General features: G+C 46.6%; 1 protein-coding gene across 10 annotated transcripts; it reads left to right on the forward strand.

Annotated features, from left to right (window-relative positions):
- Positions 1–27: 27 nt before the first annotated feature.
- Positions 28–27,404, forward strand: LOC101074076 (sodium channel protein type 8 subunit alpha-like). Of its 10 annotated transcripts, none has more exons than XM_029826643.1 (28): positions 28–272; positions 4,210–4,547; positions 9,336–9,454; positions 9,541–9,630; positions 9,711–9,839; positions 11,006–11,097; positions 13,391–13,588; positions 13,672–13,735; positions 14,169–14,310; positions 14,555–14,761; positions 14,843–15,124; positions 15,238–15,594; positions 16,630–16,759; positions 16,883–17,121; positions 17,728–17,901; positions 17,977–18,333; positions 18,408–18,581; positions 18,680–18,973; positions 19,405–19,522; positions 19,643–19,797; positions 19,886–20,059; positions 21,310–21,432; positions 23,706–23,990; positions 24,070–24,123; positions 24,205–24,342; positions 24,445–24,549; positions 24,629–24,899; positions 25,612–27,404. In XM_029826643.1, the coding sequence occupies exons 2-28, from the start codon at positions 4,266–4,268 to the stop codon at positions 26,772–26,774; spliced, it is 5,916 nt and encodes a 1,971-aa protein (XP_029682503.1). In that variant the 5' UTR covers positions 28–272; positions 4,210–4,265; the 3' UTR covers positions 26,775–27,404. The 10 variants fall into 10 exon arrangements, with proteins under 10 accessions (XP_029682503.1, XP_029682501.1, XP_029682500.1 ...); XM_029826641.1 differs by lacking the exons at positions 28–272; positions 11,006–11,097 and adding exons at positions 1,090–1,273; positions 10,651–10,742; XM_029826640.1 differs by lacking the exon at positions 28–272 and adding an exon at positions 1,090–1,273.

Here is a 27,404-nt window from a genome sequence, read left to right on the forward strand (position 1 = left end):
TCCTTCACGTACATTAAATCCAAATTTCTATTGTCTCTTGGGTGGCATTTCACATACTGGGTGAAGGTTGGGAGAGTGGAGGACAGAGAAGCATGATTAAAGTCACCAGAGATGAGGGTGACGTGTGAATCCGACGAGAGTCCATTCAGCCAGGTCTCTCTCTGTGAAGCACATGAGGCTACACTCCCGGTACTCCCGCTGCAGCCTGGTTAGCGCCGACAGCTCATCCATTTTATAAGGGAGGGATCTCACGTTCCCCATGATGACAGACGGTATGGATGGTTTATACCGTCTTTTCTTCTCCCGACGCTTTGTCCCTGCTCTGCATCCCCTTCTTCTTCTCCTTAATTCCGTGGGGATCTCCGGTCTTTCCGCGGGAAGCACCCTCGTGTTGCTCACTGCTAACAGCTGTTCCCGGGTGTAAACAATGGCGCCATGGGTGAAAGGGTCGGCCGATGTAGATTTAAATAGTCCCAGTGAGACGAAAAGACACCCAAATGATTTCGCTTATGTAATTAATGTCATAAATAATGTAACATCTATCTATCCATCCATCCATCTATCCATCTATCTATCTATCTATCTATCTATCTTGCACAATTGGTAATCTGAAACTGTCTTTGGTGTTTTTGAAGGTAATTTCAGACATCCCTCCAACCACTGCCATCCACACACACACACACACACACACACGTGCGCGCGCGCACACACACCACCACCACCACCACTATAAATTTCCCTAGCTTGGTGGATGGTCGATTCAATATTATCGCACTAATCAAAGGTTCAAGCTTTTGATTTTTAATTTTCCCCAGCAGGATTTTCTCCTCCAAAGAGGGCCCCTCCACCCCCCCTATCCCCATGTCCCTGTTTAAAATGGAACTGAGCGGGTGGCATCGCATCCGTCCGCTCTGATACAATTTCAATTATTTTATAGACACCACTATTATCAGGTCATGTTGCAAAGTTTACATACGGCGTGTATCTTAATAAGATGCGCATCCGAGCTCCCACTGTTTCATTCTTCCGAACCTCAAATCATAGAGATTTTTTTTTTCTTATGATGCTGCGGTCTGTGCCCGTCAGTGAAGCTGGAGGCATTTGCCGACACTCCCTAACAATTTGCTGAGAGTCATCAATTATGCAGGGGACCCGCACGCACCGAGAAGCCAGATAGCACCAACAATATGGCGACAACCGCAGTTGCTGCAGACTCTTTTCTGTATTTGCAGCTCAGTAACAGCAGCCTGGACTCCTGTTAATGCCAGAAAAAGTAAGTAGGCGCTCTGTTTTCGGCTTTTCCTGCTTTAACGCGTGTTCGGACGCATCCTTGTCCGACTTTGGACGCTGACTGCATCCCGGCCAGTGCCGCAGAGCGGTGTCTGAGCTCAGCGCCTCATCCTGGCGTCTATGGAGGGCTGCCTGCCATCACATGCGCGAATATGAATGCGGGGCACCGCTGACAAAGACGCGTTTCTGTGATTTTTCGCCTCATCGCGCAGCGTGATAGAGAAGCTGGTCATTTTGGGGTGTTGGCCTGCAGCTGGATGGAGTGACATTTGAATGTACGCAGATGGGATACGGAGGCGATCGCGTCAAACTTCTTTAAACTGGTGGCACTTGTGTGTCCGGCGCATGAGAGCGGCTTCTGCGTCGCCCGCAGCGGGACTATCTCGCTTCCCATCATTTTATAACTGGGACCTTTCAGTTTCCTCTGTACTGCGTGAAGGAGGCCGGTGCGTCTCCAGTAGGGCAGCCCCCAGACGGGCCGCGGCACACCTTTCTTCTGCTTTCACGCAGCATTCACTGAGCATGAAAAAAATATGGCCCGCATCATGCGGAGTTTCTGACGCCCGTTCCTCCGACTTCAAACACGGGTGTGGTGGCCCATCTGCGGGACGAACATTTGCTGCGGGAAGGGTGTTTTAAAGCAGTTTTGGATGTGAAATCGGACGGCCCGGGTGCGCAGGGTACTTCAGGCCAGTCATGGCATTGTGAGAGTTTGTTAGTCGCAGTCTGTCCAGCAGCAATAAACCACACTGCAGCATTTCAGGTCCTGTAGGACAGGCGTGAACCTTATGGTGACTAACTCGGTTCGCATCGGGATTAAAAATGCAGCGATTCGGGTGGAATGCGGCTCATGCGTGAATCTGTTGGTGCTTTTATTCGGCCGCGCGCTGATGCTCTGGGCGTGTAAATTCTAGATGGGTCCGTGCGACTCTGATGCAACTGTCCTGCACATCAGCCTCCTCACGGTGCGGTTCTCCGCGCCAGTGGTGGATCGTCATCGCCGGGACGGCTTGAGTGACGCGTTTTCCGGGAGCTTTGCTTGAAACTGCTGAGTAGAACCCGGTGCTTCTGTCAGGGTGGAGTTGCGAGCGTTTCGTCATGCATCGGTTCTGATTTCCGGATAATGGATCTATCCGAACCGAACGCGCTGAATGGGGCTTCAGGATTACGTGCGTAATGATAATTCCATCACTGTAGCCGATTTGATCTTAAACATCGTTTCGTCTTGGGCTTTTTTCCCCTTTAATTCGTTATTTTGGTGAGGGTTTGGAGATTAATTAAAGCCTTTAAAGTGGTCGCTCATTCACTTTTTGAGGATGTACACTGGCGTTATGCGTAAAGTGTGCTCGCCATGCTGTTGCATCCTGTTTTCAATCACCTTGACTGTAGATCAATTGACGTCCTAGTAGAAGGAGACTTGGAGGTTGTGCCGAGGTCGGGTTACTTGACTTCATCTTTCTCATCCACGGGCGCGCAGCACCGGATTGTTCTCGCATCGGTGGATATCTGCCTCTTTTTACGGCTTCATTTCCAGGTTTGTACCGTCGTCATTGTTTGGCTGAACGTTATTTTCAGGTTCCCTGAATTGTGCCTCGACTGTCAAGCAGCCTCTGGCGTGTCAAACTCCGTGGCCATCAGCCAGCTGGCCAGAGGAAGTAATCTGAATTAGAAGTCTGGGTGTAGTTGATGTTGTTTAAAGAAGAATGAATGAATCAAAGCCTCAGAGTTGAAGTGATGTCCTGTGATAATTCCTCCACTAGCAGTAATTATAAAACATCACAGCAATTTTCTGACTGGAAAGCCTTTAAATTAGTCCCAGTTAATAAACTGTGTGCTTTATTGTTTCTTACCTTTAACAAAAAAGCATCAGAAGCTAATCAAAATTAGAGTAATCAGCTTTGATGGCCTGTTGGAGGGTCCAGCCGCACGAACATGCCCGTGATCTTAGAACAGCTTTTGTGCTCGGAGCTGCTTTTTTGGTCATTTGAAAGCTGGGAGACGTTCAGACTCCAGACTGCTGAGCCAAAACAATAAGCTAAAACCTGCACGGAGCGCCGGACCCGTGTGGTTACTGTAGATCTGCGCTGAATATTGAAATACTGTTGTGCACAACAAATGTCATTCCAAATGCTGCTGTGTCATGTCAGCACTGAAGGAGAGGGCCATGTGTCCTGGGACGAAGCCTTCTTGGGGTTTTTTTGTTTGTTTGTTTAAAACAAAAAAGAATTAATGCAAGAATCGAAACAAACCTGACACGATCCATCTTACTGCTATAGTGCACAAAGTGTTGCAGGTTCGGTACTGTAGCCATTGCAGCTGATGGAGGTGGCTGAAAGAGAGTCTTCCAGATGTTCCAGTATGTGTTTGTCACTTGGTGTCTTTTTTTGCAAGGATTTCACAAGAAAAGTATGAAGGAGATCCACTTTGCAGATATTTTCTGCACCAACCTGACTGTATTTTTTAATGAGTGTCTCCTGATCCAACACCAAACCGGCAGAAACGAGTGGCAGGAGAAGCAAACAGGAAATACTGACAATTTGCTATGTGAAGAGCTAAGTTGGATGGTTGTTTGGGGCTTGTCAAAGTGCTAAAAGTCAAAGTCAAACTGAACTTAAAGATGTTACTCATCATCCTAAAGGTTCTTCAGCTAATGTGGGTCTCAGGTTTTTAACCTCCAGTGAGGTTGGCCCTGCACCAAGGAGGGTAGGCGACCTTGTCGCTGTATAATCCCGGTTATCATCGTCTGGTGGAGGTTAAAGATCTGGGACTGGGAGTTAAAAAAGCCTTTACAACGAGAAAGAAAACATTATCAGGGATAAATCCAGTAGAATTTGACTCATTTGATTAATAAATCAACATCATGTTCGTGAAGGTGATGTCTTAACGCCTCCTCGCTCTTTCACCCTCTCTTCCTCTCAGAGCTGGGTGTCTGGGATGGAAAACAAATAAAGAGGAAATAGCTGCAGGATGAAAACATGGCCGCGCCCCTTTTTGCACCTCCAGGACCTGACAGCTTCAAGAAATTCACCCCGGAGTCTCTTGCTAACATCGAGAGGCGCATCGAGGAAGAGAAGAACAAGAAACCTCCCAAGCCCAGATCGGACAGTAGTCACCGTGACACCTCTGACGAGAATGAAGAGAAGCCCAACAGTGACCTGGAGGCCGGGAAGAGCCTACCCTTCATCTATGGAGACGCTCCTTCGGGGATGCTCGCCACACCGCTGGAGGATCTGGATCCGTACTACATGAACAAGAAAGTGAGTTTTAAGCCCACAGATCAAATGTGCAGCCTGGTTTGTTGTTCTTTTATCAGCTAATTCCATTAAATTCAGTCTGTAAATCTGTTGCATGACTAAATGTACCTCTGATTTTTACCGTTATTGGGTTGGGCGCTTTTGAATAGTTGCGCTTGAGTTGCTAAATGATTGATGTGTTGGATTTGAACGTTGGGGAACCCAAGACGGTTCTCCGACGAGCTGTTTCCTGTATCTGTCACGTAGCCAACCATCAGACACGTGGAAGGAACATCCATCCCAGCGGCAGGAACGGTCTCGGGCGCAGATTGCATTACATCTGACCCATTTTCACAAATGACATCCCAACATTAAGACGCTGAATCAGAAAAAAAGCCACAGCGGCTCAATAATGCCTTTATGAATTATTCACTTGTGGAGTTTGTTCTTCAGTAACACCCTGAGCCTCCTCTGGCCATGGCGTTTGCTAATGTTGCTGTTTCAGATGTGGTGGGCTCCATCAGGAATGTTCGTGTCTGGGTTGGGAAGCGGGGTTTCGTTCCATCGTGTGTGGAGTGTTCAACCTTCATCTGCTCCATAATCGCCTCCCAAACCTGAAATATTTAAAGGAAGCAGGCTGGAGAGTAGGGGAGGGGAGGGGGGCCGCGGCCTGGCAGACAGGTGGAATAGCGTGATGGAAGCGATCATGTGAAAGAGAATCTGCAGCAGCGAGAAGCCCCATCAGCAGGACTACCGCTCCCAGAGCACGGAACCATCAAGTCTTTGTGCCTTTGGTGATCTATTGATCCACAGCTTCACTTTGCTGGTGCACACAGGAAGCCTCTGCCCTGTAAAGCCCAGCGCACACTCCCTTATATCACATATATCATGTGTGATCATCAGTGAAAGGAAACAATGTATTTTTTGTATTTCAGCTTAATTTCTCAGGGTTTCCTGCACACCAACCAATAGAAGCTAACATTGCGCGAGTGCTTCGAATGGGATCGGTAGCTAGCTGTGTGCAGATGTTAGCGGCAGGAAAACATGCTCATTTGAGGAAGCTTTCAATTTAACTGGACATTAAACATATTTATGTCTGGTCATGTCATTTCTCCAGTATCATTTGGTGCAAAGACCCATTACAGTGTTTCTAATTGACCGAATTAGCACTCGGCTGCTCGATTACCAGCTAAATTATTTAGCACACAACTGCTAATGTCACACGGTGTTCCAGTTCACAGGAACTTGTCTTCATTCTGCTTAGTCAAGGTCTGACTTCATCATATCTGCGTCGTGTCAGCAAATTCGTCCAGAGTCGGAGCCTCGTCTTCTCTCTCCATCTTACGATCATTCATAACCATCGTTTTTGGATCCCGCTAATGCATTTGTCCTTTATCGCACCCGAGAAAAGTGCCTTCATGTGATTTCAGGGTTTTCATCGTCCCCCCCGCTCAACCCGCGGTCGTCCCGTTGCTTATCATTGTGTCAGTGAGAGAAAGGGAGAGATTTACTGTCAGCTGCAGGAAACCTGATCGCAGCACTCATGCATCAAAGAGGAGGAAGGGGCAGCGGCGAGCAGGAGAAATGCAGCGTTGCAGTTCTCCTTTTCCCCTGCGATGGGCCGAGGAGCGCCTGGGCTTTTCAAACGTCTGATGCCATTAGCTGATGTTAAAGGTGCTGCGGTCACACAGGAGGAGCGGGACAGGATGGCTGGAGGGCGCGCTGGCGTTTTGACATCCGCGCTCATGTGATCCAGCGCCGCGAGGACGAGCTGACGGTGGCGTTGGTGCAGAAGGTTTTGTGTTTGCAGATGATGAAGGATGAAATAAAGCCACTCTTAGTCGCCCCCTAGTGCCCAGCTCCAATAAGGAACCTCTCCATCAAGCCAGAGAAAGTTCTGAATTAGAGGTTTTTGGTGAAATTCGGACATGTGTTCAACTTTTGTTTGCGCTCATCCAATTCCATTTTGCTTAAGCTGATGCTCGAGCCAACTTTTTTTGGGGGGGGTGGGTGGCGAGAATTCTGTTCTCATCCCATTTCCCCTCCACCATTTTGCCTCTGGGTTCTGCTCCTTCCTCTCCGGTGGTGTTGTTTTCTCCGGATATAGTAAATTAGAGGAAGGGCCAGGCCTTAGCGCTCCGTCTGAGTCCTCCGTCTCTGATGACACAGCATCCTTCCACACTGCGCCGGGGAGGGAGAGCTCGGGAAGGGAGGGTGAGCTGCCACTGCACACTTCCAGAGGTGGGGTGAGGAGGGAGAAGCAGGGCTTTTGCAGCAAAGCGTCCAGGTGATGATGCAGGAAATGAGTCTGAATCTAACATGTCGCTGCAGCCGATGGTGTTTTCCAAACCGTCAGAGGTTAATAGGGAACGAGTGTGGCAGCGTTGCCTCTGGCTCCCTGCAGATTGAACCGAGCGGCTTCAGATTCCCCATCAGCTGCAGACCCCTCCCCCGCTCATCCGAACATTCTTTGATTTGTTTTCCTGTTGAGCTGCCAATGGAAAAAAATAAGTGAGGAACTTTTCTCGGACAGCCGACTAATGTGATCAGTAAAATGACGTCATGTGTTCTTAGAGGCTTTTCTGAGGCATTCGTGGGACTTCTCCCTTATATCCACAGTCAGTTCAGTACAACGGCCCCCCCATCTATCTTTCGTCTCTATTTTTACCCTGCTTCTTAGATCCCACTCGTTCTCCACCCCCCCTTTCCTCCTTTCCACAGTCTCACTTCTCTGCTGCATGCCTACCCAGTTGTCCTCCTCCCTCCGTCTTCCTATCCATCTCAGGTTTGGCTCTCTCCCCTCTGCAGCGCTCTGTTCTGCATCACTCCCCCTCCACCCCCTCTACTTTCTCTTTCCTATGAATTCTAGCTAAAACCAGAGCCGATCTGAAAACCTGGAGCTAAAATGGGTCTGCCTTCTTTAAAGGACCCAGAACCATAGAGTTATACTAGTGTCTGTCCAGAAGAGCCGCCCTTTGCTCAATATTTCACCTTCAATTTTTAGTTTTGTGTTGTGGATTTCCACCTGTTTTTGTGTTAGCGGATGTTTGCCTTTGGTTTGATTATAATATGAAGAGTAAAGAGTATTGACGGAAGACATCTTTGCAGCAGCTGCAGATTTTCCGTCTCTTGGCCCGTGTTCGGGAGGTTCCCGAAGATGTCCAACATCGAAATTCAGCCCCAGCAAGGACAAGCGTGTGTCCGAGCCACCCACGATAACATGATCCCCATGAGTTGAGCTCAACTCAGCTCAACGTAGTTATGCATGTGGGATATCTGCAACCTGCTAATGAAAGATTGATTGTTTCCATCCTCCTCCGCCTCCTTCCATCCTCATGCTTCCATTCTTGTGCGGTCAGCGCTTCATGTGACCTCTGCAAGAAAGATGGACGTCACTTAAGATGCCTTTTCCTGTTGCATCGTGTTGATAAGGTGATGATAAGTGGTGGCTGCGCTTGATGCGCACATTCGGAGAAGGAGGTGTTAAGTAGGGCAGAGGCTCAGCAGCAGCGAGCGGGGAAAAGGAAGCAGCGAGAGTCTTCTGATGCAGAGAATACATTTTGTCTTTCCCCAGACTGCGGGCACTATTTTTAATTTAATTAGATTCCACTGCTGGTCTCGGGACGCTACTGGTCACCTCTTCCTTTCCTTCCTGAGGTCTAAGCCTTGAAACCGTGGTGCGCTTTTTAGGAACGTGGCTGGGTGCACGTCTGTGTTTGCTACCACCAAAGGTTGATCACGCTCGACCGTAATGAGATCGTTCTGTCTCGTTCTGGTGTTGGTGGGTTCTCACATGACTCCGCCGACTGTCAAAACTGTTCCTCTTTTCTGTTTCTCAATTTTTTCCCCCCAACGATTTCCTGAATCTCTTTACTCATCGCCGAACCTTTCCTCCAGACGTCCTTCAGTGAAACCTCTTTTCTCCTTCCTCACCACGAACGTCACGAGTCCAACTTCTTTGATGTTCCACGAAGATGCATCTGTATTAAGGGCAACGTGCGCAGGAAGGGCAGCTGCTCATGGGCAGCCGAAGCTGTGTGGTTGTTCTGGGGCAGGCTACATAGTGAAGACAGGGACACCCTGTTCATCTCCAAAGTGAGGACAAGGTCCTCACAACTTCGGGCTTGTTTAAGGGTTTTAAGGTTAGAATTGGGCTTAGGTGAAGGTTTGGGTCAGAGGATTAGGAAATCTGTGGGAGGGTTCACAAAGATGATGCTCATAGGTGGATGCATGCAGGTCCGAGCGCATTCCTACTGCATTTCCTTCTTCTTGTTTGTGACAAACTTTTCCTCTGAACAGTCAAATTCAGAAGTCGTACTGCAGCAACACTTTCACTAACTTTTCCGGCGGTTTGTTAGCGGTGGTTTTCCATCGTTCAGCGTTGACCCCACGGGCACAAATACCCAAGACTCACTCGCTGCTGCAGACAAAAAGACGTCGCCGCTTCACCCCCGGCGTTCAGCAACATTGCTGTTTATGGGTGGGGAGTGGTTGTCAAGAGCCCAGAGTCAGCACATCTGCCCCCTAATCGATGACACCATTTGCGGTTCTCTTCCAGTAAGAGCTTTAAACTTTGGTCGAGGCGGCGTTTGGCCACGAGAGCTTCCTGTTCACCTGCATGCTGCTCGCACAGACGTGTTTGTCAGTGGGGAGAGCCATGGGGGCCGTTTGTACAGCAGCGGCACACAGTAAATCTGAAATGTTAGCCTATGTTGCACAACGCTAGCAGGGATTTAGAACACGGCAGAAATCAGTGAGGTCCTCATGTTCTACAGATTATGCACTGACTGTCTTCTCTCCTTCTCTCCACAGACATTTATAGTCCTAAACAGACAGAAAACAATCTTCCGCTTCAGTGCCACGCCCTCCTTGTACATCTTAAGTCCTTTTAATCTACTTAGGCGAATAGCTATTAAGATTTTGATACATTCATATCCTTTCAAGAGCTTCACCTTCTCTGTATCGCATGACTGTTATTTAAGCAGAATTCCAAGACTTTCCTTAACGCTGCTCTCACGTTGTTCAGCATGATCATCATGTGTACGATTTTGACCAACTGTATATTCATGACATTCAGCGACCCGCCAGAGTGGTCCAAACAAGTAGAGTAAGTCCCTTTTTGCACGTTTTCTGCAGCTTCCGCGCACCCCTGTCTTTGCTGTGTAAAACTAGCTCCTCCTCTTGCAGGTACACCTTCACGGGTATCTATACGTTTGAATCCCTCACTAAAATTGTGGCCCGAGGCTTCGCCATAGATGACTTCACCTTCCTCAGAGATGCGTGGAACTGGCTGGATTTCATGGTCATCTCAATGGCGTAAGTATTGGCGTAAGAGATGGTTAAACACCAAATTGTGTATTCACACATGCCGAAACAGAAGAATGTGGACTAGAGAACATCAAGGAAATAAAATGTGAAACTCTAAAGGCATTAGAACTTAAAATGATTATTAAAGTAACTTAACTGGGCACCCATGTTGACTTCACCACAGTTTTCTTCGAGGCTAAACTGGTTTATTTACTGGTTGTTTTAGTTCTACTACATTTGTAGATAAACCCTGTACCTTATAAGAAACAGAAAAGGATAAAATTGTAGCACTTTCACACCAGGAGAGTCCGGGGGACGTCTAATCTTCCTTTGGTTGACCTTCAGCTGCCTGTTTGGGCCGGTAATCGGGAAAAAAAACGCTAAGAAGAAGAAGAAAACCAAACTAATGGATTGGCCAGACCGAAAAATGGAAATCCAAACCCTTCCCCTAAAATAAACAGTAGCTTTGGCTAAGCAAAAGACATTTTCCCACTTTTTCTACTCCCGCTAGTCCTCGTCTTTGGACTGCGCCTTTCGTTTCACTTCCTCTGGTTGGTCAGGTAGTCCGATAGATAAACCAACGTTTTGTGGCGGCCGCTTTCAGCCCTGGTGTGAAAGCGGCAGTACGTCAACACTCTGGAGCCGCAGAGGCTGCAGAGCTGATGCAGGCTCCGACTCCACGTGTGCGCGACTGTGGGCTCGACTTACCTGCAGCGTCATTAGCACAGTTTAACGTTGATTCTGCACATGTAACTATCTCTACTTTTCTCTCCTCTGTCTGGGATGGCTGCTGAGTAACTGTATCTGATCCACCTTGCAGGTATATAACAGAGTTTGTAAACCTAGGCAATGTGTCAGCTCTGCGTACGTTCAGGGTTCTGAGGGCTTTGAAAACAATATCAGTTATTCCAGGTAAGAGAGTCCAGGTGTGTGGGTTTGTGGATGGGCGCGTCGCGGGGTTGATGTTAGGTGTGGTTTTGTTCCAGTCCTCTCTTCTCCTCTTCCTCGTACCTTCTCTGGGGCTCTCCCTCTCACACCGTGGTGTCCTCCTGGTCTTCGGTGGTGGTGCTGGTGTCGTGCTCTTGCGCGTACATGCGTGTTGATGTCGTTATTGTGCGTGCGTGTCGTGTGTCATGGGGTTCTTTGTTCTGTGTGTCATCCCTACCTTGTTGCAGATATATTACAGAGTTTGTGGACCTTGGAAATGTCTCGGCGCTCAGAACGTTCAGGGTTCTCCGAGCATTGAAAACTATTTCTGTCATTCCAGGTGAGATTCCCATTTAAACACAAAGGCTGAGTTCATTTATTTATTCAAAAAAAGAGAAGATTTGAGCATCTCTGCATTTTTGTTTTCGATCAGAATCAGAATCGATATTTTTGATAGGCTTAGCAGTCTGAGTGCTCCCCTCCTACCTGTTTCGCCATTTCTGCCACGATTGAAACAAAAACATTTGCCCTTAGACAATTTAGAGGACGCGTCATGGCCACAGAGTTTTAGGATGCCAAAGTTACTTTTTTGTTTCGCTTTATTTCAAGCATTGCCCCAATTTTTGCAAAATCTCCAATGTGGCCTTCTCAATTTTTAGGGCTTTCCAAAGACTGCCAAGTCTAAATTTCATGCTGCATGAAGCTTTGAGAAACATGCTCCACTCTTTTTATTACATTTGAATATTTTAGCGCTGATTTCTTTGCTTCCAGCTTCTTTGGAGATATAAATAATACATAAAGAAATGAGTTTTGTTTCTTTTTTTAGGCAGATATTAGCACCGTGTTGACGTAAGGTAGAGGGTAGTGAAGACAAAATGTATTTCAAATGAATGTTTTAAAAATGTATTAGAAAAAAAATGAAGGGCGTTCCCAGATTTCCCCCGTGGCCTGTGTGTTTGGCCCAAATACGTACCGTACTTCTATTTCGACCAATATTACTCCAGTGGGCTGACAATCCTGAGGCTGAGACCCTTACTGGGATTCAATAATGCCAAGTTGAATATACACTTCCTCTCTGTTGCTGCTTCAGGATGGGTGAGGAACGCCCCGGATTTAATGAAAATATCACTGAAAGAACCTATTTTGCGTCATTTGCCCTTATTATGATCGGATCACAAACCTTTGAAAGCATCTCTGTTAGTAACGTGTTGCTGCCAGAAACAGTCCTCTTGCCTTTAGAAGGCAGCGACCGGGTTTAACCCTTTCAGCCGCACCCGCCAGGTCTCAGGATGGTGCAGCCTTGATTTGCAGTAGACGCTCTGCCTTTAAGACTCGGAACCTGACTGCAATAAACGGACAGTTCACGCTGAAATGAAAACCCCCAGCATCGCCACCATATTGATGCGACACTAAAAGCAACCCCACCACACTGACTCGGTGGCTGTCTAAGAGGTCCTTATAAAATAAAGATAGCCAAGAGTTTGATTTATTTATTCTTTTATTCATTCATGTATTTATTTATTTGGCCAGAACACCGTCACCTTCAGCAGAGATGAATCTAACTTCAGCCTTGGCGTTTAAATGATCTGCATGCCACCTCTCATTTCCACCCAAACTGCTCTTTCTCCTCCTTTCCTTCCTTTCTTCCTTCCTCCTCCTGAGCTTGCTGCGCTGTTCTCTGCTGGATTAAAAAGTATTTAATATGAAATGCCTGCTAAACTACCTGCAGCGTGGAATGTTCCCTCGGGTGGACCCAATAAGTGGAAATTTTTTTTAAATCGGATTCCTCTCATCCAGATGCATTTGAGATCCAGCATCTGTTCTTCCTCAGGGGAGCATATTTACAGTTACACTGTTGTGTAGCTCTTCATTTATACAGTCGGTCCTAATTATGGGTCTTTCTGATGGAAACATCCCATACAGCTGCGGTGTTTGGAATGGGATGTGTGTCTGCGGATGAACTGGAATGCAATGTCAGAGTAGAATAATTGTTTTTGTTTGGAATCTTTTAATATTTCTTGATAGCAGAAATCTAAGAGGGCAGCCAGAATTCATAATACATACGTATATAGATACACACAGGCTAATTACTTATGATATTTAGTTTTATTGCTAGAAACAAGTTCTAAACGTGTTGGATTTTATGGTGAAAAAATGTTTAATCAGAGAATTCCTTCGCTAAATATTACACCCCTGTATATTTAAAATTTTGCTTCAATGGAATCTGAAAGAAATTCATGTTGCAATATTTAATTTAATTTAATCTTATAAATCACGAGTACTGTACTAATATGATAATACAAGAAAATATATATACAATAGACAGACAGACAGACAGAGCCAGCTTTAATTAGAGCGAATCAAAGTTATTAAAAATTGAATTTTTGCGTGGAGCCATTTACTCTTTCCCTTGTGTTCAGGAACATCAAACTCAGACACAAACGCTCCACTCCAACTCATGTGGCTGTTTATTTCCACCATGTTTTTTAGTCATCCATGTATTCTCAGCTCTAAACAGAAAAATACCAGCAGTACTGATGTGTGCCTGTGTGCTGGCTGCCTGTTTTCATTTCTGTGCATTTGTGCACACCTGCGTTCGTATGCGTGTGTGCTCATCATGTTTTAACTGACAGGCCTGAAGACCATCGTGGGCGCCCTGATCCAGTCTGTGAAGAAGCTGTCGGATGTAATGATTCTGACCGTCTTCTGTCTTAGCGTCTTTGCACTCATTGGGCTGCAGCTGTTCATGGGGAACCTGCGGAACAAGTGCGTAATCTGGCCGGTCAACATGACCAAGGACTTTGACTTTGGAGAATACATCATGAATGATAGTGAGTTTCTACTGTAGCCTGCGAGAGTTTGGACCTCAGTAGTTTAGCATCTGGCTAATTTGGCTATCTCTATGTTTCCACAGGTAATTTCTATGTCCTTCATGGTCAGTCAGATGCGCTACTGTGTGGCAATAGTTCTGACGCAGGGTAAGTTTGTGCTTTTCTTACTGAATGCGTGACTTTATGTTTGAAGGCTCTCTGTCACGATCTGATCTGAGTTTGCATGCGTGAGCGGAGCAGGATCGCCTTCGTTTTGCGAAACCATTCAAGCCAGTTGATCCTGGGCTGTGATGAATCTAGAAAAAGGCTATTTTTAAGCATCGACCTGGTGGCACATATATTACTCAAGTAATATATTACTCAAGTATGAAAGAAGCCAGTGAAACACAAGCATTTCAGATGCTTAGGAAGGAGCTTGTTTGTAGCTTCTAACATTATGGTCCGTGTCATCGTCAGATTTCTTTCAAGCGCTTTCTTGAATAACAGGGTTTGTCTCAAGGACACGCAGCTTCAAATCCCGTTCATGCCCAGCAAAAGTAACAAGTTTAAGTCGTGTTTTCTTTTTTAATTGTAATTTCAGAAATTGTCCAGAAGGCTTCACGTGTATGAAAGCTGGACGGAACCCCAACTATGGTTACACCAGCTTTGACAGCTTTGGGTGGGCTTTCCTTACCTTGTTCCGCCTCATGACTCAGGACTACTGGGAGGGTCTTTACATGCAGGTAAATCACCTGTTTGTATGGCAGACGTGCACACAGATGCAGGAAGACGAAGCATTTTACAATTCACATCCCAGAGTGACTCAGCAAAAATGTTTCTCAGCACTTTAGCTCAGTTCATTTTCCCTGAATGCAGACTTTTAGCTGCGTGTATGTGTGTGTGTGCGTGCGTGCGCGCGTGCGCTCATGAGACTGAAAACATTATATTCTGTGTTTTTATGTTTGTTTATTTCTTTGCACCCGTCAGACTTTGCGAGCTGCAGGGAAGACCTACATGATCTTCTTTGTCCTGGTTATCTTTGTGGGCTCCTTCTACCTGGTCAATCTCATTTTGGCCGTGGTTGCCATGGCTTACGAGGAGCAGAATCAGGCAACCATCGAGGAGGCGCAGCAGAAAGAGGCTGAATTCAAAGCCATGCTGGAGCAACTAAAGAGGCAGCAGGAGGAGACGCAGGTTGATCTGACTCTCTCTGTGGAGATCTCTGCCCACTTTTTTGGAGCCCTTGATTATTATGAGTTTCTGTTTTAATTATAGGCTGCTGCCATGGCAACATCTGCGGGCACCGTATCAGAGGCTGCATTAGAACATGAGGGAGGGGGCCACTTGTCCCGCAGCTCCTCTGAGGTCTCCAAGTTGAGCTCGAAGAGTGCCAAAGAACGACGCAATCGGAAGAAAAAGTGGCGCCAAAAAGAGCAGGAGAAGGAGAAAGGAGACAGCGAGAAGGTTGTTAAGTCTGAGTCGGACGATGGCAGCAAGAAAAGCACCCTTTGTTTCCCAGGAAACCGTTTGGGGAGGAAGGCCTCCATCATGAATCAGGTGCAGGTGCAATACACTGCAATGCTACGCAGACACAGAAATGCGAATAAGGCTTTTGTCGTTAATGATTATTCATCCATTGATGCTCCTCATCTGTGTCCCCCCTCCTTTAGTCGCTCCTCAGCATCCCCGGCTCTCCTTTCATGTCTCGCCACAACAGCCGGAGCAGCATCTTCAGCTATAAAGGCCGATCAAAAGACATGGGCTCAGAAAATGAATTTGCAGATGATGAGCACAGTACGGTGGAGGAGAGCGAGGACCGCCGAGGCTCTCTGTTCATCCCGTACCGCCGCAACAGCTACAGCGGCTACAGCCAAGGCTCGTCACGCATCCACCCACTGGCGCCCCACCCTGGAGGGAAGAGGAACAGCACAGTGGACTGCAACGGCGTGGTGTCGCTCATTGGCCCTGGGCCTGGCAGACGGCTTTTGCCTGAGGTGAAAATTGATAAGGCAGCCAGTGATGACAGTGTAAGGACGTCCATGGGACACCAATTGAGTTTAGGCATGATGACGGTGGCCCCCGGCTTCACAACCTTCTCCTCTGGCTCTCCTTTCTTCTGCTAAATCTCCTCTTGTCTCTTCCAAATATCAGGAATTGTTCTATCAGGCTGCCCCCGTGCTTGAGGATTGTAATTAAAAACTTCTTCTCTTTTCTGGAGAGATTTCTAAATCTAACTTCTATTTTATCCCACCCCTCAAGCCCCTTTTCTGCATCATTTCTCTCATTTAAATGCTAAAACTTTTTTTTATCTGTAACTGGATTTCTCCTCCTTCTAGCTAGCATGGTCAATCCCCTTCGACTCCGCTGACGTACCTGCTTAAACCTCTTTACTTGTCTGTATATGCGGCATGGTGATGAAGGAAATGTCTCTACGTCCCCTTTGTCCTTGACAGCATGTCGTGCATGCAATCAAATGTTTCTCTTAAGAATTGTAATTTGGATTGTACAGTTCACATTAAAAAATATCAAACACAAAGCTAATATAGCTGCCTGTGAGCACCTGCAGTTCAGACAGTCAGACAGAACTCCACAGTCATCCATCCAACTCGTGTCTCACACCTGAAGACATGGCTTAGAGGATTTTATCTTCATAAATATTTGGAAGTTTGTTCATCCATTCTGAAGACTTCTAACCTTTTTCTTCTTATTCCGAATGAATCAGCTGTCTAGTTTAGTTTAAGATCTATTATGAAGTCCTCATATATTTGCACTGGTTTCGCCCTTAATCCAGTGGTAGTAAATTCAGACAACAAATTTAGATTGTTTAGCCTGGGCTTGATCTGTCAAGAGCAATTAAAAAGCTCACATTAGGCAAATCAGAAACAAAGTGCTAGTTGATAAATGAAAGGTTGTGATCATCGCTTATGTTTTGACTAGGTCTGTCCTGCCGTTTATCACATCAACAGCATAAAAGCATGAGACCCGTGACATGTCTGAGTTTGTGCTGCATTTCATGACTGTGGTATCTGCGACTGATGTTACATCCATCCCTCTGGTTGCAGAACACTGATGTGGAGATAAAGAAGAAGCACTCTGGCTCCCTCATGGTGTCAGTGGATCAGCTCAGCTCTTTCAGGGGAAAGGAACGTGCCAACAGTCAGATGAGCGTAGTCACCAACACACTAATTGAGGGTACAGACAGGACACACAATGCCTGTAAAGTGATTCGAACGATTCACAATGAGAACTGCTTCCTTCAAACAAGGAATCGGTAAAAGCCATCTGTTTTTTGTTTACCCTCATGTCTTCCCGCAGAGTTGGAGGAATCTCAGAGGAAGTGCCCTCCTTGTTGGTATAAGTTCGCCAACACCTTCCTCATCTGGGAGTGTTTTCCAGCTTGGCTGAAAATCAAGCATATCGTATATTTGATCGTCATGGACCCTTTTGTTGACCTGGCTATCACCATCTGTATTGTCCTAAACACTCTTTTCATGGCCATGGAGCACTACCCAATGACTCCCCATTTCCAAGATGTTTTATCGACTGGTAACCTGGTACAAAACTGCAGTTCTCCTCTTTGTTCCGAGCCGCCATTTGTCTTTATTACTTTCTATCCCTGCACGAAGTTCAATATCTCTCTCAGGAGTTGGAAAAGCACTGCAAGTTCAGTTTGCTCCTCCCACATAGCCTCAAACCGATTCGTCATTCAATAATTTGGGATGTGCACTTAACATAAACGAACGTTGTGTATATTGGACTCTGATGGGGCCTCATTAAAAATGTATTTCCATTTTAATGCAGCCAGCTATCCTACTCCCTGAACTCTCCTCATCTCTGCATTCTCATCTCCACTGAGCTCCGTCTAACACTCCTGCCCATTCACACACTCTGCACTGACTTAACAGAGTGTGTATAACCCGATATTAACTATACGTACAGTGGATATTTTTAACACTTACTTGCCTGTCATAGTTAAGATGATTGCTCAAGGTTAGCTTATTGTGTTCAGGGTATGAGCATTAGCTTGGCTGTAGCATTGACTGCAGCACGACATTTTACACTTCCCAACCACATCCTCATCATTTTGACCTTGTTTGATTAGATTTTCTGTTTCATGGCGTATTCTCCATTGTCACAGCGTGTGTTATGTGGATCTACAGGTTTTCACAGGCATCTTCGCTGGGGAGATGTTTGCCAAACTGATCGCCATGGATCCATACTACTACTTCCAGGAAGGATGGAACTGTTTTGACGGCTTCATTGTGACACTGAGTTTAGTTGAGTTGGGACTGGCTGATGTGGAGGGTCTGTCTGTGCTCAGGTCATTCCGATTGGTAAGTGAAAGAGTCCTTACAGTGCTGGTGGTAACTGCTAAATCTGGATGTCCACGACTCCTCTTTCTCTTGCAGTTACGAGTGTTCAAACTGGCCAAATCTTGGCCGACTCTAAACATGCTGATCAAGATCATCGGTAACTCCGTGGGGGCTCTGGGTAATCTGACCCTGGTGTTGGCCATCATCGTGTTCATCTTTGCCGTGGTGGGCATGCAGCTGTTTGGCAAGAACTACAAGGACTGCGTGTGTAAGATAGCCCCGTCCTGCGAACTGCCTCGCTGGCATATGCACGACTTCTTCCACTCCTTCCTGATCGTGTTCAGAGTTTTGTGTGGGGAGTGGATTGAAACCATGTGGGACTGCATGGAGGTGGCAGGACAGACCATGTGTCTGACTGTCTTCATGATGGTCATGGTCATTGGAAACTTGGTGGTAAGAAAACACTTGTCAACAATCCACTTTCTGTAAGTGCATGGCCGTCAGTTCTGTATTTTCTTCCCCCGAAGGTGCTGAACCTGTTCCTGGCCTTGCTACTGAGCTCATTCAGCGCAGACAATCTGGCTGCAACAGACGATGACGGCGAGCCCAACAATCTCCAGCTCGCAGTGACGCGGATCAAGTTTGGAATCGGCTGGTTTAAGGCTCACATGCGGATCCTTGTAGCCGCAATCCTCAAAAAGGTAACAGCCAATTGAAGTCCACCGGTACCGGCGCTGTTTGTGTTTTTGGTGAAACCACCTCAGTGCACTTTGCTGAGCACGGCTCTGTTTCTGAAAAGCAGCCCGTGGAGGATGAACAGAAGCCTCTGGACGAGTATGGGAAGAAGATCAACTGCATTGCAAACCACACTGTGGACATCAACCGCGAGCTGGACTACGCTAAAAACGGCAATGGCACCACCAGTGGCATTGGGAGCAGCGTGGGAAAGTACATGATTGATGAGGACTTCATGTCCTTCATCCACAATCCCAACCTCACCGTCTGTGTCCCCATTGCGGTTGGCGAGTCAGACCTGGAAAACCTTAACACGGAGGACTTCAGCAGCGAATCAGATGTGGAGAACAGCAAAGACGTGAGTAGCAAGCTGCGTCCAAACAGAAGCAGCGATATCGAAGATCAGAGACAATTTAGGGATTCACCACGGTTAAAACAGATTATTCACAGCTCAGAGACGTGCTTGTTTTAATCCATTATGCTGCCGCACTACGGACAACATTGAGCCAACATGAACAGAACACTGTTAATGCGGGAAAAAGAGCAAATCAGGTACAAAGCATGCTGGGATGCCTGATGAATGGGTCCCCTTGACCTGTTTTCTAGTTAGAGGACGTTGGAGCACGCATCGCATCTGTACCTGCACCAGGTTGATATTCCAGTGGGCTTTCATTACCAACCCCAAAGCAGTCATACCAGAATAGAACAAATATTTCAGCCAGTTCTTTTTATCTGAATTCTATGCCACTGTATCAATTGAACAATCTCCTCTCTCCTCTGATTGTCCAGTTGGACGACACCAGCTCTTCTGAAGGCAGCACCATAGACATCAAGCCCGACGTGGAGGAGGTGGCAGTGGTGGAGGTCGTGGAGGAGTACCTCGATCCTGATCCCTGCTGGACTGATGGTACCCCATTTTGTGCCACACACTGACAGCCCGACATCGTTTCAGTGCCGCCGGTGCTGAGATTTATCACGGGACTGCTTGTAGCTGTTTCTTCAGCTGTGGTTTTGATTTGTCGTGCAGAATGTGTGGCCAAATACAAGTGCTGTGACGTTCCCATCACTCATGGTTGGGGGAAACACTGGTGGTTCCTGAGAAAGACCTGCTACCTGATCGTTGAACACAACTGGTTTGAAACCCTCATCATCTTCATGATTCTGCTCAGCAGCGGAGCCTTGGTAAGTGGATTTGTGCTACATTATTATTATTTTTAAGAGGGTTATCATTTAATTAACATACCAGGCTAATGTTTCCACTGTTCCACAGGCCTTTGAGGATGTGTACATCGAGCAGAGGAAAACCGTGCGCATCATTCTCGAGTACGCAGACCGAGTTTTCACCTACATCTTCATCCTGGAAATGCTGCTGAAGTGGGTGGCCTACGGCTTTGTCAAGTACTTCACTAACGCCTGGTGTTGGTTGGACTTCTTCATTGTGGATGTAAGTATATTTCACCCACTAAATTATGGGAAAGACTTGAGAGAATACCCCACTGATTATTAGCATAAGAGACCCTGGTAGTCATGCTGACTCGTGCCCTTATTTTTCGATGCAAATGTTCAACAAAGTGGGCGGGTGTAAACGCTGCTCTATCAGATTTGCTTTTGCAAATGTGAGCCATTAAGGCAGGAAGTGGGGCTAATCTGTTAGCCGTTGAGCTGCCTCGTATGATGCTGTTTATGTATCGCTGTTTTTTTTTACTTGTGTGCTAATTTGTGTTATTCGTGTAGCTCGGCTGTCAGGCGCTAAGCTACGACAGCACCTTTGATCTCCGCACAAGGGTCTGAACACGGACAGGATCGGTGGCATCTTGCAACGCTGCCTCCTCATGTTCTTCATGTTAATAATTCCCAGACACTCATAGATATTCTTTGATGGTGGTTTGAAATATAACATCATTTGTTAAAGAGGAATGTGATGCAATAGTGTGCATAGCTGCAAAACCTGAACTTAAAACATTCATTCATTCATCATTTGAGTACTCAGATTTGCACGTCTCTTAACCAGCCTGGCAAGCTTTGATTAAAGTTGACTTTCGACAACACTGACAGATGCAGTTGTGACTCGTTTGACTGTCCTTTTTCTCACAGCAGGTGCGTCTAACTGTGTCTCTCTTAAAGTTAAGAGGCATGGTGCTCAGCAACCAAGAGGGAGTCAGGGGCCTGTGTTTGAGGGGGCCAGGGTAAGGCTTGTGTGATGTGGACTTTCACAGGTCATCCTCTCTTCTAATACTGAAAGCTCTCCTCGACCCCCTGCGTTTTCTCTGAAATGCTCTCTGGCGTGGAGACTGTACCGTTTCGTACTACGTGTGTACCGTGTCATGTTGGTTTGGTGTTTGTGGATACGTCCGCTCTAATTTTCTTCCCCCTTTGTTTGACTCTTTATCTTCTCTTCCTCGCAATGTGTCAACCACAAGTTTCTTTCCAGGTGTGCTCACTTTGCAGACTGGTTTGCCAAAGTGAAACAAATGCAAAGACACTAAGGAAAATGAGCCACATGAACTTATCGATCTTTTCCTGGTTTAGAAATCCCTCTTTACCCCTTGTAACACACCTTTCCTGTATATCACCATTTAGCATCCTCAGATATTTCCCCGTAGGACCCACCTTTTCTCTATATCTCTCTCTAACTGTGTGGGTCCTGTCTTCCTTTGCCTCTGTCTCCATCTCCATCTGTCCCTATCTGTGTAGGTGTCTATAGTCAGCCTTGTAGCTAACGCATTGGGCTTCTCCGATCTAGGCCCGATTAAATCACTCAGGACACTCAGGGCCTTGAGACCCCTCAGGGCCCTGTCTCGTTTTGAAGGGATGAGGGTAAGACCTGTAACGTACCCGGCTGCATGTTGACTAAGTAAATGCATCAGAAGCATGCTAGAGATGGCGATGTAGGTCTTAACAAGATTCCTTTATTTCTTAGCGTTTATTAGTGCAAAGCTTTTTTTGCATGGATGCATCTCGGAGAGTATTTTTACATCTAATTTTGATTTATCATATTTTATTTCATGTATTAAATATAGTGATCTGCAATAATGTAATCCTAAAATAAACAGTACCATATATATTTTGCAATACTCTATTTAGAGCAGGGGTGCTCACACTTTTTCAGCATGCGAGCTATTTACAAAATGACCAAGTCTTTGTGAAGGAGTGTTCGCCTTCCGTCACCCAGCGCTCTGTCCGTTTCCGTGGCAGCCAAGAACCACGGTGAACGACGACTTCTCGTGCCCCGTTGTGCGTATCGCCACCGTGCTGGTCCCTTTTTCTCCACTTTGTGGGTCAAAGGGATGTTGAAAGTCAGAGGGATCTCATCCATGTTGGCGATGTGGCTGGGCGCGGTTATCTTGTCGCGGCAGTAGGTGCGGAAGATGGCCGCCCTCTCCTGGTTAGGGTTAGGGTTAGGGAAGATGGCCCCCCTCTCCTGGTTAGGGTTAGGGTTAGGGAAGATGGCCACCCTCTCCTGGTTAGGGTTAGGGTTAGCGACGATGGCCACCCTCTCCTGGTTAGGGTTAGGGTTAGCGACGATGGCCACCCTCTCCTGGTTAGGGTTAGGGTTAGGGAAGATGGCCGCCCTCTCCTGGTTAGGGTTAGGGTTAGGGAAGATGGCCGCCCTCTCCTGGTTAGGGTTAGGGTTAGGGAAGATGGCCACCCTCTCCTGGTTAGGGTTAGGGTTAGGGAAGATGGCCACCCTCTCCTGGTTAGGGTTAGGGTTAGGGAAGATGGCCGCCCTCTCCTGGTTAGGGTTAGGGTTAGGGAAGATGGCCACCCTCTCCTGGTTAGGGTTAGGGTTAGGGAAGATGGCCACCCTCTCCTGGTTAGGGTTAGGGTTAGGGAAGATGGCCGCCCTCTCCTGGTTAGGGTTAGGGTTAGGGAAGATGGCCACCCTCTCCTGGTTAGGGTTAGGGTTAGGGAAGATGGCCGCCCTCTCCTGGTAATCCGCGGGCAGCCGCTGTGCAACAGTTGTCCTTGTATGGAGAGATGCCGCCTCCCCATAAAGCGAAAACACTAAGATTGCGCGAAGGCGCACCGTCGAATTTTGAGAAAATCTCAGTGTTTTAGGTGCGCCTTATAGTCGGGAAAATACTTGCATAACCGAATGAGCCAATATTACAAAACGCACATAATAATTAACTATTAACATTTCCCATTCCGTATGAAGGTGATATATTTTTGTGACCATAAGGTTTAGCGATGGCTTAAAATCAGAGGTAATTTGCTGAATAGCTTAGCGCTTAGCGCCGTTGTTTGCCTAAAGGTCAAAATTCACTTGTCATCTGACTGGTTGTCCTGTATGGCAATCAAGTAATGGGATTGATGATAGGCTGACATCGTAAGTTCTGCTGTACTTAGTGGCTTTGTTTGCGCTTGATTGGTCACCTAAATGTCAAATTCAGTTGTCATCTAACTGGCTGCCCTGTATATCAATCCAGTGACGGGATGAATGATAGGCTGATATTTTTTAATGTCACGCCGTGATCGACCAGCACTACCTCCGCGATCGACCGGTAGATCACGATCGACATAATGAGCACCCCTGATTTAGAGCATGCGCACACCCGTGAAAGTGTGTGCTTTGTTTTCCAGTCTTTTTGCCTTCCTCTGAGTTGAGGGAAGGCTCGGGTCGACCCTTGTTGTTAAGCAGAAGAACAAATCCTGCCAATCACAGCGTTCTTTGACTGTCCCCCTGCTTCGAGTGTCCCGTTATCTGATCTTATCACAGTTTGGCTTTTGGCATTGTCACACTGGAAGACCAACAAACTTCTGGTTGCAACCCTCTCCCCCACCCCCCTGCTCACCTTGCTTCCCCTGCTTCCCCCTCCGTCATTTACACAACCACCTTTTTGTGGTTGTTTCATGGTTTCATGGTTTGGCGTTTGGTTACCATGGCACCACTCTTAAGAATTGCACATTCCTGTGTGATAATCTTTGAACTGGATTCATCATCTCCACACCACTTTCGAAACAAAAATGTTCTACAGGCATAAAACCTTCACAGGAACGTGCATTTCTTTGTGTGTTTTTTTTAACTATGGTTCCATGCGGTGAGTGCGAACTTACGCTGGCTGCATTTCTTTGCGCTCGGCTCTCAGGTGGTGGTGAACGCCCTGGTCGGCGCCATTCCCTCCATCATGAACGTGCTGTTGGTGTGTCTCATCTTCTGGCTCATCTTCAGCATCATGGGTGTCAACCTGTTTGCCGGGAAGTATTACTACTGCTTCAATGAGACGGCCGAGGAAATGTTCCTCCCCCATGAAGTCAACAACAAATCGGAGTGTCTGGCGCTCATCAAGGCCAACTACTCTGAGGTCAGGTGGAAGAATGTCAAGGTCAACTTCGACAATGTGGGCACGGGTTACCTGGCGCTTTTGCAAGTGGTGAGAAACATTTGTTGCCACTTGTCCTCTTTTGTCGTTGAAGCTCTTCTCTCACACCAGACTGTTGCCCGCTTTACAGGCAACATTCAAAGGCTGGATGGACATTATGTACGCAGCTATAGATTCCAGAAAGGTACGTTTTATATGTTTGAAATCTAGACTGGTAAGCAAAATGATTATTATGTTAAGACTTCTCTCATGGACTACTGTCCAGGTGGAGGACCAGCCTATCTACGAGGACAACTTATACATGTACATCTATTTTGTCATCTTCATCATCTTTGGCTCGTTCTTCACCCTAAATCTCTTCATTGGTGTCATCATCGATAACTTCAATCAACAGAAGAAAAAGATAAGATATATTTGCCTCAGTTTAATCCATTTAATTAAAAACTATAGGTAGCATTTTGATTTCAAGCTGCAGATTGTTACCATATTTGTTTTGTCCCTTCACTTTGGAGGTCAGGACATCTTCATGACAGAAGAGCAGAAGAAATACTACAATGCTATGAAGAAACTGGGGTCAAAAAAGCCGCAAAAACCAATTCCCCGGCCTCAGGTGAATGCCTCTTCACTATTCCCCAACACCAAGGGGGTGGGATTCAAATATGTAACCATCAACTTTTGATCCTCCCCAGAACAAGATCCAAGGGATGGTGTTTGATTTTGTGACACAGCAAGTCTTCGATATCTCCATCATGATACTCATCTGCCTCAACATGGTCACCATGATGGTGGAGACCGACGACCAGTCACCTGAAACAGAGGAGGTGCTTTACTGGGTCAACTTTGTATTCATTGTGGTCTTCACTGGTGAATTTTTGCTGAAGCTCTTTGCGCTGCGTCACTACTACTTCACCAATGGCTGGAACATCTTCGACGTGGTGGTGGTCATCCTTTCAATTGTGGGCAAGTATTCACCATTAAGGATTAAAGCTTTCTTATCTGTAAAGTATGCTATGCAAGATACAGTAAATTGGAAAGTAGCAATAATGTATTACTGAAAATGCTAATTTCAAATTTGCCACATTGGCTTCCAGCACCAAAAAAAGGCAAGCCCAATAAATAATAAATAAAAACACTCTAGAAACATCTGTGAAAAGTGATTTGTTGTGTGCATGCCAGAGTCCTGCAGTCTTACTGCCTGTGGAAAAGAAGCTATTACGCACCCTGCTTGTTTTGATTCTATGGAATGGGATGGATGGTAAAAAGATGGAACAGTCCTTGGGAAGGGGGTTTGGGGCGCGCTCATAATGCAGAAGAATTTTCTTCCTTGTGGAGGAAAGAAAGACCTTTCTGACCTTCTCAGCTCGACTCCTCCTGTCAGACACTGCAGTTATAAAGATGGACGATGTGCGAGTTCCTGAAAAGTGAGACTTGGAGTCATTGGATTGCCATCTGGAGATTGAATGGAGAAAATGAAGTCCATTCCCTCCATATTGCTTTAGACGTCCTAACAGTAAACTAGTCCCCTGCAAATGTTCCCCAAGTGATCTGTGTTCTCATCAGTTCAGTTGCTGTTTATTTTCTGGTGTGTTCTGTTCGTGTTTATTTGCTTGTTTTGTATTTCAGGTTGCTTATGCGCAGTGAAAATCATGTATGTGTCTTTTTTTCTCTTCAGGAATGTTTCTGGCAGACCTGATCGAGAAGTACTTTGTGTCACCAACCCTCTTCAGGGTGATTCGTCTGGCTCGCATCGGCAGGATCCTTCGTCTCATCAAAGGTGCTAAAGGAATCAGAACCCTGCTGTTTGCTTTGATGATGTCTCTGCCGGCCTTGTTCAACATCGGTCTCCTGCTTTTCCTGGTCATGTTCATTTTTTCCATTTTTGGAATGTCGAACTTTGGCTACGTGAAACACGATGTATTAATCGACGACCTGTACAACTTTGAGACCTTCGGGAACAGCATGATCATTTTGTTTATGATGACCACGTCAGCTGGCTGGGACGGCCTGCTGCTGCCCATCCTAAACTACCCTCCGGACTGTGACCCCTTACTGGAGAATACTGGAACCCCCAACACAGGAGACTGTGGCAACCCTTCTGTAGGCATCTTTTTTTTCGTAATGTACATCATCATTTCCTTCCTTATTGTGGTCAACATGTACATCGCCATCATCTTGGAGAACTTCAGTGTGGCCACAGAGGAGAGCGCCGACCCACTTAGTGAAGATGACTTTGAGACCTTTTATGAGATTTGGGAAAAGTTTGACCCGGACGCGTCCCAGTTCATCACATATGCCAAGCTTTCTGACTTTGCTGATGCACTGGAACACCCGCTCCGAGTACCCAAGCCCAACACCATCGAACTGATCACCATGGACATGCCTATGGTGAGTGACGACCGCATCCACTGCCTGGATATCCTCTTCGCCTTCACTAAGCGCGTGCTGGGCGACAGCGGCGAGCTGGATATGTTGAGGCAGCAAATGGAAGAGCGTTTTGTGGCCGCCAATCCCTCCAAGGTCTCGTATGAGCCGATCACCACCACTCTGAGGCGTAAGCAGGAGGACGTGTCAGCCAGGATCATCCAGAGGGCCTACCGCGTCCACCTGGCGAGGCGGGGGTTTGTGTGTAAGCGCAAACCGACCAATAATGCAGTTGAGAATGGTGGGAACAATCAGGAAGAAGAAAAGGAGGGCACCCCCTCCACTGCCTCCCTGCCCTCTTATGACAGTGTAACCAAACCGGACAAGGAGAGACCGGACGACAACGACGAAGGGAAGGGAGGGAGGAAAGAGAAAGGACGGAACCACAAAGACATCAGGGAATCTAAATGTTAGAGTGGGATAATAATCACAGGAAAACATAATAACGTAACTGCAAGCGAGGCAAAAGGAAACTCACCCACAGATGTACAGAGTATTTCATTTGCAAGTCAGAGAAAAAAAATCAGTAATTTTGTTTACTGACTTCATTCTTATATTAATGCGGAGGACACAGCCTGGTCTGTTATCGCTTGAAAACTCATTCAAACCAAACATAATCAGCATACTGTGTGACATTTTAACTAGACTACTGATCCTAACAAAGGGGAGAGAAAAAGGGAAGTGTCAGCGTCTGCTGACGGGCAGAGAGATCAGGCACCCCGGGGGGTGAAGAAGACTAACTCTACACCGGACAAAGAGATGCTGACGGAATCCAGGAAGTAACAGATTCCTGCGGGAGACGGAGCGCTGAAGGAAAAGACTATGAAGAGTTGTCCTCTTACAGTAGCTGCTGTGTGTGTGTGTGTGTGTGTGAGTGTGTGTGTGTTAGCGCCGAAATGTATAGAGGAGAAAAATGGACAAAGACTAAGAGTTGGACAGAGGACTGGTGAGTGACACAAACGAGAGCGCTGGAAAATAATTTTGTTTTATTGAAGCTAGATTTGTTCATTTGAGCAGCAAAAAAAGAAAAAAAAGAAAAGCAAA

Source organism: Takifugu rubripes, chromosome 19 (genome assembly GCF_901000725.2).
Source record: "Takifugu rubripes chromosome 19, fTakRub1.2, whole genome shotgun sequence".
NCBI lineage: Eukaryota > Metazoa > Chordata > Actinopteri > Tetraodontiformes > Tetraodontidae > Takifugu > Takifugu rubripes.